The following is a 17,101-nucleotide window of genomic DNA, read 5'->3' on the forward strand; positions in this document are numbered from 1 at the left end:
ATGTATGTGTATGTATGTATGTATGTATGTATGTATATATATATACATACATACATATATTCATACATACATACATACATACCCATATATATATACACACATATATATATATATATATATATATATATATATGGGTATGTATGTATGTATGTATGTATGTATGTATGTATGTATGTATATATATATATATATATATATATATTTACCCCAAAAATATATGGGGGATTGGAAATTACATTGATGGAAGCCACAATCTATCCTCAATATTAAAGCTGATCCACCCCCTAAAAAACTATAAATAAACAAAAACTGTCTCTCATAATAGGCTATGGCATAAAGCTAGGAAAGATTGAGCTATTCATCAAACATCATTCAGCAAATGGATCATTATCAGTTCACACACCAATAATTTGTCAGACTTTAGGCAATGTGACACAATAGCTATTATTTTAATCATTCACGTTACAAAGCATTGCCAAAACTGGAGATTGGATATGATTTCCTTACAATGGCACGGAGACCATTGTAAGGAAGTAAAATAATAAACATGCAACTGTATGGTGATGTGGCAGCACCTAACCTCCCTTTCTCTGTTCCGTCTTTTTATTTTGGGCACTTTTCTGTTCGGCTAGGCAGCCTGGACTTCAGTGTGGCCCTTACTGTTCTAGCTCACCGCTTTCCAGGGAATGCATGAATGAATATTGCATTGATCGCGAGGACTAAACTTGACAGGCAGGAAGAAAAATGTATCAAATAACACTTGGCTGTTGCTCAGAACAACATTTATTGATCAGGGAATGAGCTCCTCTGACAACAGCCATTACGGAATTCTTCTCCTAGTGTATCCATGCTCTAATTTGCCATAATGGTTAAGTAAAAACAGCCAGACATATGGTTTTAATGGGATGTACATCAGTGCACATCAGTGGTTGTTTCATGTGCTGTAATTGATGGAGACTATGTCTAGATCAAATTCAGACAGACAGGAATCTATAGAAACTTTTTTATCTATAGAAACACAAAATGTAGGCTAAATTCTAAGAGCAGACAGTCAGAGAATGAGGTAAGAGACAGAGGGATAAAGAGTGAACAAGGCCAGCTTGGCACTATGACGCAGTCTGCTTCTTCTCTGACGCCTCCTCTCATTGGTTCTGTGGTCACACTGATGCTGGAGGAGAAAAGAGATGGATGAGGATACAAGAAGACAGCACTAGCCTACCTGGGCCCATCATAACACCTGAGACTACCAATACCCAGCTAAGCCCACTAGCCCAGTCCATCCTACAGAGCAGTACACTGGACAATGAGGCTTCACTTCACAACTGCCATTTCAGGCAAATCTGAGTTCGCGCCCAGGCTCTGTCGCAGCCGGCCACGACCGGGAGGTCCGTGGGGCGACGCACAATTGGCCTAGCGTCGTCCGGGTTAGGGAGGCCGGTAGGGATATCCTTGTCTCATCGCGCACCAGCGACTCCTGTGGCGGGCAGGGCGCAGTGCGCGCTAACCAAGGTCGCCAGGTGCACAGTGTTTCCTCCGACAGAAGCAGTGCAGTGTTAAGAAGCAGTGCAGCTTGGATGGGTTGTGTTTCGGAGGACGCATGGCTTTCGACCTTCGTCTCTCCCGAGCCCGTACGGGAGTTGTAGCGATGAGACAAGATAGTAATAACTAACAATTGGATACCATGAAATGGGGGTAAAATTTAAAAAATAATAATAATAATTTTAAATAAATAAAAAATAATCCTTTCCCAATGGTACCAAAGTGTCATGCGACAGAAAACTTCTGTTTTTCTATTTTAGAATTCCCAGAATCATAAAATGATCATTTGAAAAAAACGTAACATTCCTTTGTTTACAAATGCAATAACAATACCAGGACGCTTTCCCTTGACCTGGGCTTGATGTGGAGTGAGAGATTCTGGCTCACATCTGTTCTCCCTCAGATTTAGCCTGTAGCTTTACAGAGCTTTAATAGCAGTGCTATGCTACGCAACCACAGCAATTAAAACCCCCTGGAATAACAGTGCAGATTAACCCAGAGTGAGATCAGCAGTGCCAGTGATGCGAGCTGTGGGCTCTGTATAGGCCATCGTAGGACTAATTTAAGGCTTGAGCCATGCCACCAGGTGCTTCTACCACAGTAACTAGCATACCAGATCCTTGTCTATTATTAGGCCTAATGTGCTTACTCCTTTTCACTCTGGTAACAAATTTCAACAAAAGCACTGATCATTCAACATTAATGAACACCTCATATGAGCCTTAAATTATGTAGTGCATCTATCTATTGCAATGTGCACTCACTGCACTGTAACCTAATGTAAACCATACTTTTGAAGCCTTTCATACTTTAAATTCTCTTGGCATTTTGGACACAATTAATGAATAATGTGCACACTGAAAGTTCTGGAAGCACCAATTGTCCTATTAGCTAGGTTGTTGTCCTACATCTTAGTCATGTACCCTCCCAAAATCAGATTAAACAGCTCAGCTTTAAAACATTAATATGACACTTAACTATGAACCTATTTATTATACTGTATAACCATTTAACCTGTCTTGAGCAATTCATCCAAGTACAATTTCTCAGTCTCACTCATCCAACCACTTTGAATGAAGATTAATGCTACATATAGCTGAGGTTTTCCCACAAGCTCAACAGAACTCCAAAAGTGATCTAGTACCTGTTGCTATAGTACAGCTCTCCTATCGCAACTCCCTGTAGGCCTAGTGGTGTGCTAGTCAAATCATTCCTTATTTGCCACATGCGCCGAATACAACAAGTGTCAATGGGTCAATGTAGGGTCAATGTAAATTGTCCGGTGGTGATTTTTATGAGTTGTTCAGCAGTCTAATGGCTTGGGGGTAGAAGCTGTTGAGGAGCCTTTTGGTCCTAGACTTGGCTGACAATTTTATGGGCTTTCCTCTGACACTGCCTATTATATAGGTCCTGGATGGCAGGAAGATTGGCCCCAGTGATTGTTGTGGTGTGGTTGTTCGCAGTGGTTGTTCGCACTACCCTCTAGCGCCTTACAGTCAGATGCCGAGCAGTTTCCATACCTGGCGGTGATGCAACCGGTCAGGATGTTCACGATGGTGCAGCTGTAGTACCTTTTGAGGATCTGGGGGCCGATGACAAATCTTTTCAGTCTCCTGAGGGGGAAATGGTTTTGTTGTGCCCTCTTCACGACTGTCCTGACTATGTTTGGACCATAATGATGTGGACACCACGGAACTTGAAACTCTCGACCCGCTCCACTACAGCCCCTTCGATGTTAATGGGGGCCTGTTCGGCCCGCCTTTTCCTGTAGTCCACGATCCATTGTCTTGCTCACATTGAGGGAGAGGTTGTTGTCCTGGCACCATACTGCCAGTTCTCTGACCTCCTCCCTATAGGCCGTCTCATCGTTGTCGGTGATCAGGCCTACCACTGTTGTGTCGTCAGCAAACCTAATGATGGTGTTGGAGTCGTGTTTGGCCACGCAGTCGTGGGTGAACAGGGAATACAGGAGGGGACTAAGTACACACCCCTGAGGTGCCCCAGTGTTAAGGATCAGCGTGTGACAGAGTCTTGTTGCCTACTCTTACCACCTGGGGGCAGCCCATCAGGAAGTCCAGGATCCAGATGCAGAGTGAGGTATTCAGTTCCAGTGTCCTTAGCTTAGTGATGAGCTTTGTGGGTACTGTGGTGTTGAACGCTGAGCTGTAGTCGATGACCAGCATTCTCACATAGCTGTTCCTTTTGTCCAGGTGAGAAAAGGCAGTGTTGAATGCCATTGAGATTGTGTCATCTGTGGATCTGTTGGGACGGTATGTGAATTGGAGTGGGTCTAGGGTGTCCGGGAGGATGCTGTTGATGTGAGCCATGACCAGCCTTTCAAAGTACTTCATGGCTACCGACGTGAGTGCCACAGGGCGGTAATCATTTAGGCAGGTTACCTTCACTTCCTTGGGCACAGGGACTATGGTGGTCTGCTTGAACCATGTAAGTATTACAGCCTCAGAGAGGTTGAAAATGTCAGTGAAGACACTTGACAGTTGGTCCACACATGCTTTGAGTATACGTCCTGGTAATCCGTCTGGCCCAATGGCTTTGTGAATGTTGACCTGTTTAAAGGTTGTTCACATCGGCTACCGAGAGCATTATCACACAGTCATCCAGAACAGATGGTGCTTTCGTGCATGCTTCAGTGTTGCTTGCCTCGAAGTGAGCATAAAAGGCATTTAGCCTGTCTGGTAGACTCACATCACTGTGCAGCTCGCATCTGGGTTTCCCTTTGTAGTCTGTAATAGTTTTCAAGCTCTGTCACATCCAACGAGCGTCAGAGCTGGTGAAGTAGGATTCAATCTTAATCCTGTATTGACACTTTGCTTGTTTGATGGTTCGTCTGAGGGCATAGCGGGATTCCTTATAAGCGTCCGGATGAGTCTCCCGCTACTTGATGCGGATGTTGCCTGTAAGCCATGGCTTCTGGTTGGAATATGTATTGACGTCATTGATGCACTTATTGATGAAGCCGATGACTGAGGTGGTGTATTCTTCAATGCCATTGGAGGAATCCCGGAACATATTCCAGTCTGTTTTCTAACAATTGCTAGTAAAACAGTCCTGTAGCTACGAATAATACAGATGATAACTCTCTTGGTAGATATTGTGGTCGACAACTTAACATAAGGTACTCTACCTCAGGCGAGCAATACCTCGAGACTTCCTTAATATTAGACATCACGCACCAGCTGTTATTGACAAAAAGACACACCCTCCTACCCCTCGTCTTACCAGAGGTAGCGTCTCTGTTCTGCCGGTGCATGGAAAATCCCGCCAGTTCTATATTGTCTGCTTCTTCGTTCAGCCACGTCTCCGCGAAACATAAGATGTTACAGTCCCGTTGGTAGGATAATCTTAATAGTAGGTCATCAATTTTATTTTATAACGATTGAGCATTAGCAAGGAGAATGGAAGGAATTGGGAGCTTATTCGCTTGCCTCCGGCTTCTCAGAAGGTTCCCCTATCTGCGTCTCCTTTCCCGGCGTCTTTTCTTCACACAAAAGGCGTGGATCTGGGCCCGTTCCAGTGAAAGCATGATATCCTCCTCGTCGGACTCGTTAAAGGAAAATGTTCTTCCATTCCGCGGTGAGAAATCGCTTTTCTGATGTCCAGAAGCTATTTTCGGTCATAAGAGACGGTAGCAGCAACATTATGTACACAATACGATACAAAATAAGTTACACAAAATGCTAAAAAAAATTGCAAAATTGTTTGGGAGAATGTAAAACGTCAGCCATGTTCTTCGGCGCCATCTTTTATTTTCTTAGACCCATGATATGTCAGACTTTCTGGTCAAAAGTAGTGCACTGCATAGATGATAGGGTGCCATTTGGGACATAACATCAGTGCTATGCCAGGCAGCAGGGCCAATGAAGAGTAGATTCATGCCTCTGGCTCCTGTTGACAGCCTGGTATCAGGATGGGTTTCATTATTTCCAGGCTTGCTGCCAGCACATCGCCTGCCTGCTCCTCTTCCCTGGCTCAGTGTGCCACATTCTGTCATCAAGTACACCACACACTATCAGTCATACACAACACAGCAAAGCTATACACAGCTAGCCCCGGTCACGTTCGCTGATCTGAGACCACTCTTCTTGAACTGCACTGTTGATTAAGGGCCTGTAAGTAAGAATTTCATGGTAAAGTCAACACTTGTTGTATTAGGCGCATGTGACAAATAAAGTTTGATTTGATTTTATAGACTCCTCACTAATAGGGAAGGGGGAGAGGCCTGAATAATACCTATAGAACCAGAGAAAGTATTCTCTACAGATCTTAGATTTCAATATGGATGAGTTCAGCTGCTCAGCACTCTAAATCAGCACTTCACCTATATCTGACCCCCACCAATGGTCTTAATGTACACCAATGTCAGGACAAGAAATGTCTCCAGAACATTTGTTAGCCAGAGACAAACATCACCTGTTATTTTCTATGAGACCATATGTGAGATAGGCTACTCTGGCCAGCCTAATCTGTAAACCTAATCTTAAACTATTTGGTTTCCTCAGCTGCAGTATCTGTATCACCTGGCTGGTCGGGTTCAGAGGCAAGTAGCAGGCAGACATTCATTATTCACACTGCTCAGCTCAGGCCCAAGCTGGTGATGAAAAAGTCATGGGGCTAGCCTTTTCATCTCCACTATAGGACGAGCTGCTGCTTCACCTATATCAACAGGCTCATGCAGGAGTCAGCAGGACTCAAGATTTAACTAAATATTTACCATTTATCATAGACCTCTACACCAATCACTAATAACTGAGAGGAGATTTAAAACCAAGGCCTTATTTCACTACAACAGCTCAGGTTTAACACTTGAACTGCCTGGCCTTCAGCCTAGAAGTACGCTGGTGATTCGCTGATCCACCTCTACGCAGAAAACACCATTCTGTATACATCTGGCCCTTCTTTGGACACTCTGTTAACAAACCTCCAAACGAGCTTCAATGCCATGCAACACTCCTTCCGTGGCCTCCAACTGCTCTTTAATGCTAGTAACCAATTGCTCTTCAACCAATTGTTGCCCGCCCGACTAGCATCACTACTCTGGACGGTTCTGACTTAAAATATGTGGACAACTACAAATACCTAGGTTAGACTGTAAACTCTCCTTCCAGACTCACATTAAGCATCTCCAATCCAAAATTAAATCTAGAATCGGCTTCCTTTTTCGCAACAAAGCCTCCTTCACTCATGCTGCCAAACATACCCTCATAAAACTGACTATCCTACCGATCCTTGGCTTTGCGATGTCATTTACAAAATAGCCCCCCACACTCTACTCAGGAAACTGGATGTAGTCTATCACAGTGCCATCCGTTTTGTCACCAAAGCGCCATATACTACCCACCACTGCGACCTGTACGCTCTCGTTGGCTGGTCCTCACTACATATTCGTCTATAAGTCTTTGCTAGGTAAAGCCACACCTTCTCTCAGCTCACTGGTCACCATAGCAACACCCACCCGTAGCACACGCTCCAGCAGGTATATTTCACTGGTCATCCCCAAAGCCAACACTCCCTTTGGCCGCCTTTCCTTCCAGTTCTCTGCTGCCAATGACTGAAACGAATTGCAAAAATCACTGAAGCTGGAGTCTTATATCTCCCTCTCTAACTTTAAGAATCAGCTGTCAGAGCAGCTAACCGATCACTGTACTTGTACACAGCCAATCTGTAAATAGCACACCCAACTACCTCATCCCCATATTGTTATTTATCCTCTTGCTCTTTTGCACCCCAGAATCTCTACTTGCACATCGTCATCTGCACATCACTCCAGTGTTAACGCTAAATTGTAATTATTTCACCTCTATGTCCTATTTATTGCCTTACCTCCCTACTCTTCTATATTTGCACACACCGTACATAGATTTTTCTATTGTGTTATTGACTGTACGTTTGTTTATGTGTAACTCTGTGTTGTTGTCTTTGTCGCACTGCTTTGCTTTATCTTGGCCAGGTCGCAGTTGTAAATGAGAACTTGTTCTCAACTGACCTACCTGGTTAAATAAAGGTGAAATATATATATTTTTTAAACACACTAGAGAACGTTGAGAACTTAACTGGGCATCCCTTTTAGGATATTCATCAGATTCATAAAGCACCTAGACTTGAATAATCGCGCATAAACAATTGTAAAGCATGAATTGCATGAAGAAATATTGGTGAAAATATATGACTAAATATAACAATAAAAAAACGTAGGCCTAAAGTAAATTCGACACTTCCAGCAAATGCCACATTAACATTTTAAAAGTCTAATAAATACATTTCATATATGCTTTCGGAAGAATAATCATTTGGTTGTGCTTTTAAAGGTCTTAGGTCACATTAGAAAACTAAAAAACTATTATTTCAAAGAACATAATAGCATTTTCATTAGTTTGTTATTTTAGGCTATAAGTAAGTCCATCACAAAGAAGTCTATTATAATTTTGTTTTGGTAGGTCTATAGAAACATTGCAGAAATAAGAAAAAGCATTTAAAAGAAAATAGAATAGCATATTTTACATTTATTATGTTACTAGTCTTTGCTTAGTTGCCAGAGCAATGTTGAACGCATGGATAACACAAATATTCTTGGAAAAAGTGACGTTCGAAAATAGAGCTGCACCTCTTGAATTGAGAGTTATTTGACAAAGGTGTCATAGAAACTGCAGAATATGTCTTTCTGATACTATATAGAAAGCAAAAAAAATGTACACACATGTGACTCTGAAGATGCACCCACCCATCTCTTCATTGTACAATTTGACAACTGATAATATTATCACTCAGACTATTGTCAATTTAATCTTGTCTATAGGCTATGTCTGTCTATAGGCTATGTCTACAGGCTAACTCTTATTGTGCGTGAAATTAGTTTTGGTATAGTTTAGGTGTAGCTTCGATGGGCCGGCTACGCAGGCTGACTGGCATCGTTTGTTTCTCCTTGCTCGTCAACTTGGATAGCCACGGACAAGTTTTGCATTATTCTCAAGGACTAGTGCAGCACATAGCATGTTTTCGTTTCCCTTACAATAAATGTGATTAAAAATATAGTTAAATAAATAAATCAGTACTGTAACAGCTTCTTTTTAGCAAAGTAAAACATCCAAAGAAAATTAAATTAACCTGCTGTGCCCGGTCAAATTATTTGCCATAAACATGAGCGCCAACGCTGATAAATAGGCGTAACACAAACTTATCATTACAATATTGTCTTTCTAAATTAAATCAACCTCTTCACCCTCCTTATCATTCAGTTAGGCCTAATTTTTAATTAAATTGTGAAGTAAGGTGCACAATTATCACCCATTCATCCAGTAAGGAGAGATACACATTAGCGCCTGGGTGGGTACCAACAGCAAAAAAAAATTATACAAAATCAAACCTCAGTGTTTGTCAGCCTATGGTGGTTCTAGTGTTAAGACATGAATGATAGAGCTGACTGACTGAACTACAATAGATGTATTATAATATCAGACCAGAAGCAAAGATCAGAAAAGCAACGTTTTTAGTCTGAGCATGGATTTATCTTTCATGGGGGAGATCTAGGCTATAAGCAGGTGAGAGAAGATCATGATAAAGCCTAGATTTGGCCACTGAAAGTATAAGGCCATGGCAGCGTGCACGTCATGTCATCCCACATCTGATCAAACATCAACTTTGTCCAGGAAGATTCACCATGGCAGCACAGGTTAGCTGCTTTAGTGCTTGAACATTTAGGGATAACATCTCATGGGATTTGACCTCGGTTTTTTACGAGTTCCCAGTTGTCTTGAAAGCACCATCACCATTGAAGGAGGTTGGAGAGAATGTGTGGATGCTCTGATGTAACGTTAGTTGCTACCTTATTAGTTCGGGCTATATGTTATCTCACCACCTTGTCAGCTCAATCCAACAATCTGAAAATCACTGTGTTTAGGTATCGAATCATCTTAGCACAGGTATGGGCTGGCAGGCTGTTTGCACAAGCTAGTTAGCGTTACAGTAACGTTAGCTAGCAAACAACATCTGACAACTCAGCTGACCTGGCTACTAGCTAACGTTAGCTGGATGGTTAGTTAGAAAACTACATTACCGTGCTGCAAATACGCCTTATATCAGCTATAACATATTGTTCATGTTGTTATTGGCTATTATTATTCGACAGCCAGCAAAGATGTGACACAGTACAGCTACCGTTAGCACTTCCCCAAAGCTACATTCCTATGATAGTTAGCTAATTTAGGTAAGGTAACATTATTAGCTGTCTGGCTAGCCTGTCTCGCCTACCAGAAACGCTCATTCTTCACTCGCTATTCCGTGTGTAAATAGAATTTTCGAACAATTTAAACCACAGCGGTCAAGTGCAGAATACCGTCAGACAAATAATTGACTCGTTTCTTTTTTTTACACACATAAAATAAGTACCTGCCACCTCCCCCAGATCCTGGCCGTAACGCCATCTTGATAACAGTGGTCTGTGACAAAAAAAATCGTCGGCAGTGACGGATCTTCCGGGTCACAGTTTTTTCTTCTTCACAAGATGTCGCTGTTGTGCTTCTGTCAAACTCAAAATGTTTAGCCTTGCATCCATGGAACATGATGCCAAGACTTGGCAGGTTTACCGTAAGTATGTCAATTGTGTACCTGTCTTCATTATATGGAGAAGATGCTTCTCATATCATGAAGGGTCTAGTAGAAATAATTAAAATCACAAGACTAACCTTATCAAATAGTCCCACATTTCTCAGTTATTTTAGATTTGAGATAAATTAATTTCACTAAGTCACTGTTGATGATTAATTGTCCTAGGACTGTTCCGTATCACTGACATTATAACCCTCTCCTGGGCTCTATTGGATTAAACCTGCCTATGCAAGGTTTGCAATATGTGTGTTTTACACAAATACTGTCAGTTCAACACATGCATCAATCATGGTGTTTTTTCAGTCGCTCAAACACATGGGAAAAGTTCTCTTCATGGGTAGGCCTACTGCAACATGAGTTCAATTGACTTGACCCCTCAGTCTTACTAATTGATAAGATTAAATTTCCCTAATACATATGTAGGATCTTAATTTGATCAACCTGTTGCAGGAGAACTTTCCTGCCATGGAGGACATTTTAAACATTTAGTGTATTTGAGGTTTAAAAAGGTTTCTGAAGTTTGTCATTTCCACTTTGACATGTCATACTTTATTTTCCATTTTGAAATGTTTTATCAACCCCTACAAAAAAATGTTGATTAAATATAATCCACATAATAATGAACATTTCCTGTTGCTGCATTATTATTATTTTATGTAGCAAACTGGCTCAAATTAATATTCTACATCTGTATAACTGTTATCAGCATGTCAAATAAACAGATATTCTTTACAGATTGTTGTATTTCATGGCACCTGCATTTGTCCCATGAAGGATTTGTCTAACATTTATACAGGATGAATGAGGTATTGAGGCTATTTTGTGGACCCTCACATAAATGTTTTCAGCAAGCATCTTCATTGTTGCACCAGGTAGAGTTACAAGGATGAGCCCTTCTCCCATTGTTCTGTGGGTGTTGTTGTGAAAGATTTACAGTTTAATGAGGGTAGGGTGAGGCATAAGATGACAGGCCCCTCTGCTATCCATCACCCGGTCTGCCTCACACCCAGCCTCTGCCCCAGATCTATTCAAAAGATACATTCACAGTCATATCCACAACAGAAAGAGCAAAGCCACCAGCTAGGATTGACTGCATTTATATAATTTTTACTCTGAATGCATCTGATGCTCTCAGCAGTTCACAGTTCAGGGTAGATCCTGATTGTGTAGAATAATACCCAGATATGCAAAGAAGGATATTGCATATTTATACCTTTGTGTATACCAGTGTGCATCCACATTGGTATACTGTACTTTCTGACAGAAGCTACCATTGCTAGGATATAAATTGCTACGGGTAAATGACTGCACTACAAATATAAACAAATGACTTAACCCCTCAGTCCACATTGAATCCATATTAGTACACTGACACATGGCCAATGACACAAATTTAACTGATACTTGGTGCAATACATTCTTTGAAATAAAATACTAACTACTCTTTACTAAACTCTTATTACAGATACACTTATTAGCAGTTGTCCTATCCTGTGATTTGTTTTATTGTGAAGTGCTGATTTATATAATATATTTTGAAGTAATTTAACTTTGTTTGCTACTTTTTCCTCCTTGTGAATCTTCTCAGCAGCTCCTCATCAGTCTCCTCAGTCCCTCCTACACAGCTCTTTGAATCCATTCACAGGCCTTGAAGAGAGCATGGGTCTCCTACCCTGCTGGGAACCAAGAGTTTAGCTGGAGGCCAGCAGAGTCAGGCAGGTCCCCCTACCGTGGAGCTGCCTGGGCAGGCTGTGGGCAGGCAGACCCCAGAAGTAGCCCTGTGAGAGAGGTGGACATTAACCAAGGCCCACTCTGGGCATCCCACCATTCTCCATAAATCATTAACCTCTTCAGCACCAGGCCAGTGACAGCATCAGCATGACAACTGCAATCTGTCAGGATCCTTCTGTACTGTATATGATCTGTCTCTGACAGGAGAAGACGAGATGAGACACATCTCATTTACTATCCATTTAGGAACAATGGGCCAAAAAGAGCCCTCATTCTTATTCTGCCTTATTCCTCTGATGGCCTGCTAGTAAGATTGATTCCCTCAGGCTGTGAAAGGACTCCCTATTGGACTCATGTATCCTTTAACAATGTAATGTATCACATCTGATGGTTTATGGCCTACTGGATAAGATCATTTGTTGATATTTGTAGGGCAGTAATTTACTTGGAGCAATTTGTATCCTGGGAATGGTTATTTCTGTCAGAAAGTTTAGTATAAGCTACTCTGACAATAACTCTCAGAAGTATAGCACTTACGTAGCTCTATTGACTGTTTGTTTCTCCACTTCAGTTGTGTTGTCTCCTGTGTTTATGATACACTACTGTCAGGCTCTCTACTAAATTATGGCTTATAATAGATAGACCATCTACCAGGAGGATTTGTCCCACTTTTTCCATGTTAATTGATCCCTTTGTGTTGACCTGGACAACTACTTTTTCATTCAGTATGGTATAAGGATGTATATACTTGCACGCTGAAGGCAATAAAGTAATTCCACAACAATGACTGAGCAGGTTACATCCACTTACAGTACTATACATTTTTACTTGAAGTAGGAATTTCTGTCAGTTTAATTGCTAAGAAAAATGACTGCATATTAATTATATGCCGAGGAAAAAAGGAGATAAAATGGTTTAAAAATATCACAAAAGCAAAAGTGTTTTCAAATGTAATCTGAACCTACAACAACAAGGAATTGCATTGAAATGCGTATGTAAGAAAGAACCAAAGGCCTCCTATACTGTCTATACTTGTCAAACTACATCTCTGTAGGTGGTAGTGAGGGAGATGTACGGTGAAGGGCTATGATTGTTCTAATTCAGGCCTGTCTGAGAACAGAAGCACAACAGAGGAGCTCTCTCTCAGTCAGATCAAGGGCTTTGATGGAAGACGCCTCTATCAAAGCTGCTGTATACATGTGTATGTACTTCTCCATGGAGGGCCGGCCGGTGGGCCTGAACTCTGTTCGCTGTGGCCAATTAGCCCTGGTGGAGAGTGGCCTCCTGACCCATAACCCCTGCTGGGCAGTCTTATCCATTAACCTCTTGGGCCCCAGCTGGAGTTGATGTAGTACCCATTCTTTTGGGACTGCTAAACACACGGCCACATTCACCCTGCCGCTTCCACTTTCCGTGCCTTTGTCCAATCCCTCTGTTCCCCACGTGTCCATCTCGCTCCTTGCGTTGACCTCTGGGTCCCCACTGGAAATGAAGATTCCCTCCTCTCTCATGGCAATACACCAGTGAACAAGTGTAAACTCTCCGGGTGGTGAAACCTATCCTTACATGTTCTACTCTCTTATTACAATTTAGACATGTTGTAATTGGTATCTGCATGGCTTTTCTCTTTCCGGCTTAACTTTCTCCTCTACCTCCCTTTATCACCAACTCCACATCTTCTTTCTTTTTCACATTGTGGTCAATGACATGAATGACGACAACACCATGTCGGTGATTAACTTGAGCTTTCTCGCTAGAGATTCCATAACAGAGACAGACTGGATGACAAATGGGGACAGAAGTCGGGGAAGAGACTGTAGGTTCATTTGTTTAACAATGGTTGATGGATCAACATCACACCAAATACTATTGAAACAAAAACAATGATGTAAGACTAAAATAAATGCACAAGTAAAATCACTAGATTCTATGTTCAGATATTACAAGCTGCATTTAGATTGCCCACCAATTTTAGTTAGGATATAATATTTAAAGATAGACAGTCAAATATTTCCTCTCACAGAGCCAAAATGCAAACGTTGCCAAAATGTTGCAATAAAACACACAATGACAATGTACAATATTACATATTCAGTCCAATGCTATTGTCAATATCTGCTCACATGCGCAAACATAATCTGTGATTTCAATTGTAAATCAGATGAGCCCCAGAAAAATTTTACTATTTATTGAATTATAATTTTATTGAAATAGTTGTGTTAGCCAATAGGCTATTGGGTGACTTTAGTGCTGTATAATATAGCATTGTAAACTGCATTTTCCAAAAGGATGCAAATGAGTATAGTTCTCTTTCTTCTATAACCTGTGTTTCTTTCAGTGAAAAGTAGTAAAAGAGCAGAAGTCAGATCTTTAGTGGCTCCCTGGGCCTAAAATCAAAGGGCTCATTGATAACCAAACAAAGCAACATCATTGGATTACAAGGGTTTCCCCAGCATGACTCCTCCTCTTAGAACTATGGAGGACAGTCTCTTTCAGGGTCTTTCAGTTCTCTTTAAACTCAAGATAGAATAGCTCAGACAGAGTATTACTAGAGTAATTTTTCATCACATTACATGAACTCTCACAAGAAATATCCAATCACCCTCCTGTATATTGCTGTCCCTCATTGTGTATTCAGGTTTTCTTGGACAGCACAAAATAAATTGCATTGTAACACTTCGTAAAATAACATGCTCACTGACTCACAGATTAATTTATCAAAGTTGTCCCCTTCCAGAGAACAAAAAAACATGGGGGCTAATCTTGAACGTTGCTTTTTGTATGGCTGAGATGAGATCCTGTCATAAACAAATAATATGCAAAGCACTCACTGGTGTCAGTGGGGGAGAGCCGACCTTGAGAGTTGGACACTATAAACTGGATGAATGCTATACTTAAACCATATCATATTACTCCACAGAGGATGCGGTTTAAGTTCAGACTTGAGACACTATATGTTTGTTTTAGTTTTGAGAAAATGTTGTTGTATTGTACAGGTGAATTAGTTTTGTCTAACTCTGACTCCCACTATAACTGTGTTTTCAAAACAGTTTCTACATATGAATATTTCCATCCTCCCCATGTGTCATCCTCCCCGTGTGTCATCCTCCCCATGTGTCATCCTCCCCATGTGTCATCCTCCCCATGTGTCATCCTCCCCATTTTCAACGTTTGTAATAAAATTTGCATGAAGGAAAGACCCTTGGTTATTCAAGCAAAGAAATTATAAACTAACCTGTTAATGATTCACTCATTTCAAGTGCAAGACATTTCCAAATAATTTCTTTCTCAACCATAACAAGTAAAATGTAGTATTACTTTGATAAGGAAATAGTGTATACCAATTGGTTTTATATTTGTAAGTATAATCAAGTAATGATCAAGTTATCAGGGGCCTCATTTTTTTTTTAAATTGCTTAATTACAAGCAAATCTGCACCTATGAACGTTTTTGGAATGAGGCCCCTTGGAATGTCAGGATATTACAGTATGTGCAAGTCAAACATTTGCACATTCAAATATACACACACACAAATTTCTCAACAGCAGTCAGGTCCTCATTAATTAGTCCATCATAAAACAGCTGAATTCTCACCTGGAGACCTAAAAGCCTGAAGGCAATAAAGGATCTATAAATAATCATACATTTTCTTCAAAATATCCACATACAGTTGAAGTCGGAAGTTTACATACACTTAAGTTGGAATCATTAAAACTAGTTTTTCACTCCACAATTTCTTGTTAACAGACTATAGTTTTGGCAAGTCGGTTAGGACATCTACTTTGTGCATGACACAAGTAATTTTTCCAACAATTGTTTACAGACAGATGATTTCACTTATAATTCACTGTATCACAATTCCAGTGGGTCAGAAGTTTACGTACACTAAGTTGACTGTGCCTTTAAACAGCTTGGAAAATTCCAGAAAATGATGTCATGGCTTTAGAAGCATCTGATAGGCTAATTGACATAATTTGAGTCAATTGGAGGTGTACCTGTAGATGTATTTCAAGGCCTACCTTCAAACTCAGTGCCTCTTTGCTTGACATCATGGGAAAATCAAAAGAAATCAGCCAAGACCTCAGAAAAAATATTGTAGACCTCCAGAAGTCTGGTTCATCCTTGAGAGCAATTTCCAAACACCTTAAGGTACCACGTTCATCTGTACAAACAATAGTACACAAGTATAAACACTATGGGACCACGCATCCGTTGTATCGCTCAGGAAGGAGACACATTCTGTGTCCTAGAGATGAACGTACTTTGGTGCAAATCGATCTCAGGGCAACAGCAAAGGACCTTGTGAAGATGCTGGAGGAAACAGGTACACAAGTATCTATATCCACAGTAAAACAAGTCCTATATCGACATAACCTGAGAGGCCGCTCAGCAAGGAAGAAGCCACTGCTCCAAAACTGCCATAAAAAAACAGACTACGGTTTGCAACTGCAAATGGGGACAAAGATCGTACTTTTTGGAGAAATGTCCTCTGGTCTGATGAAACAAAAATAGAACTGTTTGGCCATAATCACCATCGTTATGTTTGGAGGAAAAAGGGGGAGGCTTGCAAGCCGAAAAACAACATCCCAACCGTGAAGCATAGGAGTGGCAGCATCATGTTGTGGGGGTGCTTTGCTGCAGGAGGAACTGGTGCACTTCACAAAATAGATGGCTTCATGAGAAGGAAAATGATGTGGATATATTGAAGCAACATCTCAAGACATAGGTCAGGAAGTTAAAGCTTGGTGAAAAATGGGTCTTCCAAATGGACAGTGACCCCAGGAATACTTCCAAAGTTGTGGCAAAATGGCTTAAGGACAACAAAGTCAAGATATCGGAGTGGCCATCACAAAGCCCTGACCTCAATCCTATAGAATATTTGTGAGCAGAACTTGTCACGCCCTGGCCATAGAGAGGCTTTTATTCTATTTTGGGTAGGCCAGGGTGTGACTAGGGTGGGCATTCTAGTTTCTTTATTTCTATGTTTTCTGTTTCTATGTTTTGGCCTGGTATGGTTCTCAATCAGGGACAGCTGTCTATCGTTGTCTCTGATTGGGAATCATACTTAGGCAGCCTTTTTTCCTTTGTATTTTGTGAGTAGTTATCTTTGTTAGTGGCACTATAGCCCTAGTAAGCTTCACGGTAATTTCTTTGTTTCTTGTTTTGTTGGCGACATTTACATAAATAAAGGAAAATGTACGCTCAACAC

At 41.0% G+C, this 17,101-nt stretch overlaps 1 protein-coding gene across 9 annotated transcripts in view; it reads right to left on the reverse strand.

Annotated features, from left to right (window-relative positions):
• LOC110507761 (synergin gamma) overlaps positions 1–10,058 on the reverse strand; it is a 46,743-nt gene extending 36,685 nt beyond the window's left edge. For all 9 annotated transcript variants that reach the window (XM_021587984.2, XM_021587983.2, XM_021587982.2 and 6 more), the window contains exon 1: positions 9,943–10,058. In XM_021587984.2, coding sequence (XP_021443659.2) covers positions 9,943–9,977 — 35 coding nt within the window. In that variant the 5' untranslated portion in view covers positions 9,978–10,058. The remainder of the gene's footprint in view (positions 1–9,942) is intronic.
• Positions 10,059–17,101: the final 7,043 nt, after the last annotated feature.

This window comes from Oncorhynchus mykiss, chromosome 27 (genome assembly GCF_013265735.2).
Source record: "Oncorhynchus mykiss isolate Arlee chromosome 27, USDA_OmykA_1.1, whole genome shotgun sequence".
Classification (NCBI taxonomy): domain Eukaryota; kingdom Metazoa; phylum Chordata; class Actinopteri; order Salmoniformes; family Salmonidae; genus Oncorhynchus; species Oncorhynchus mykiss.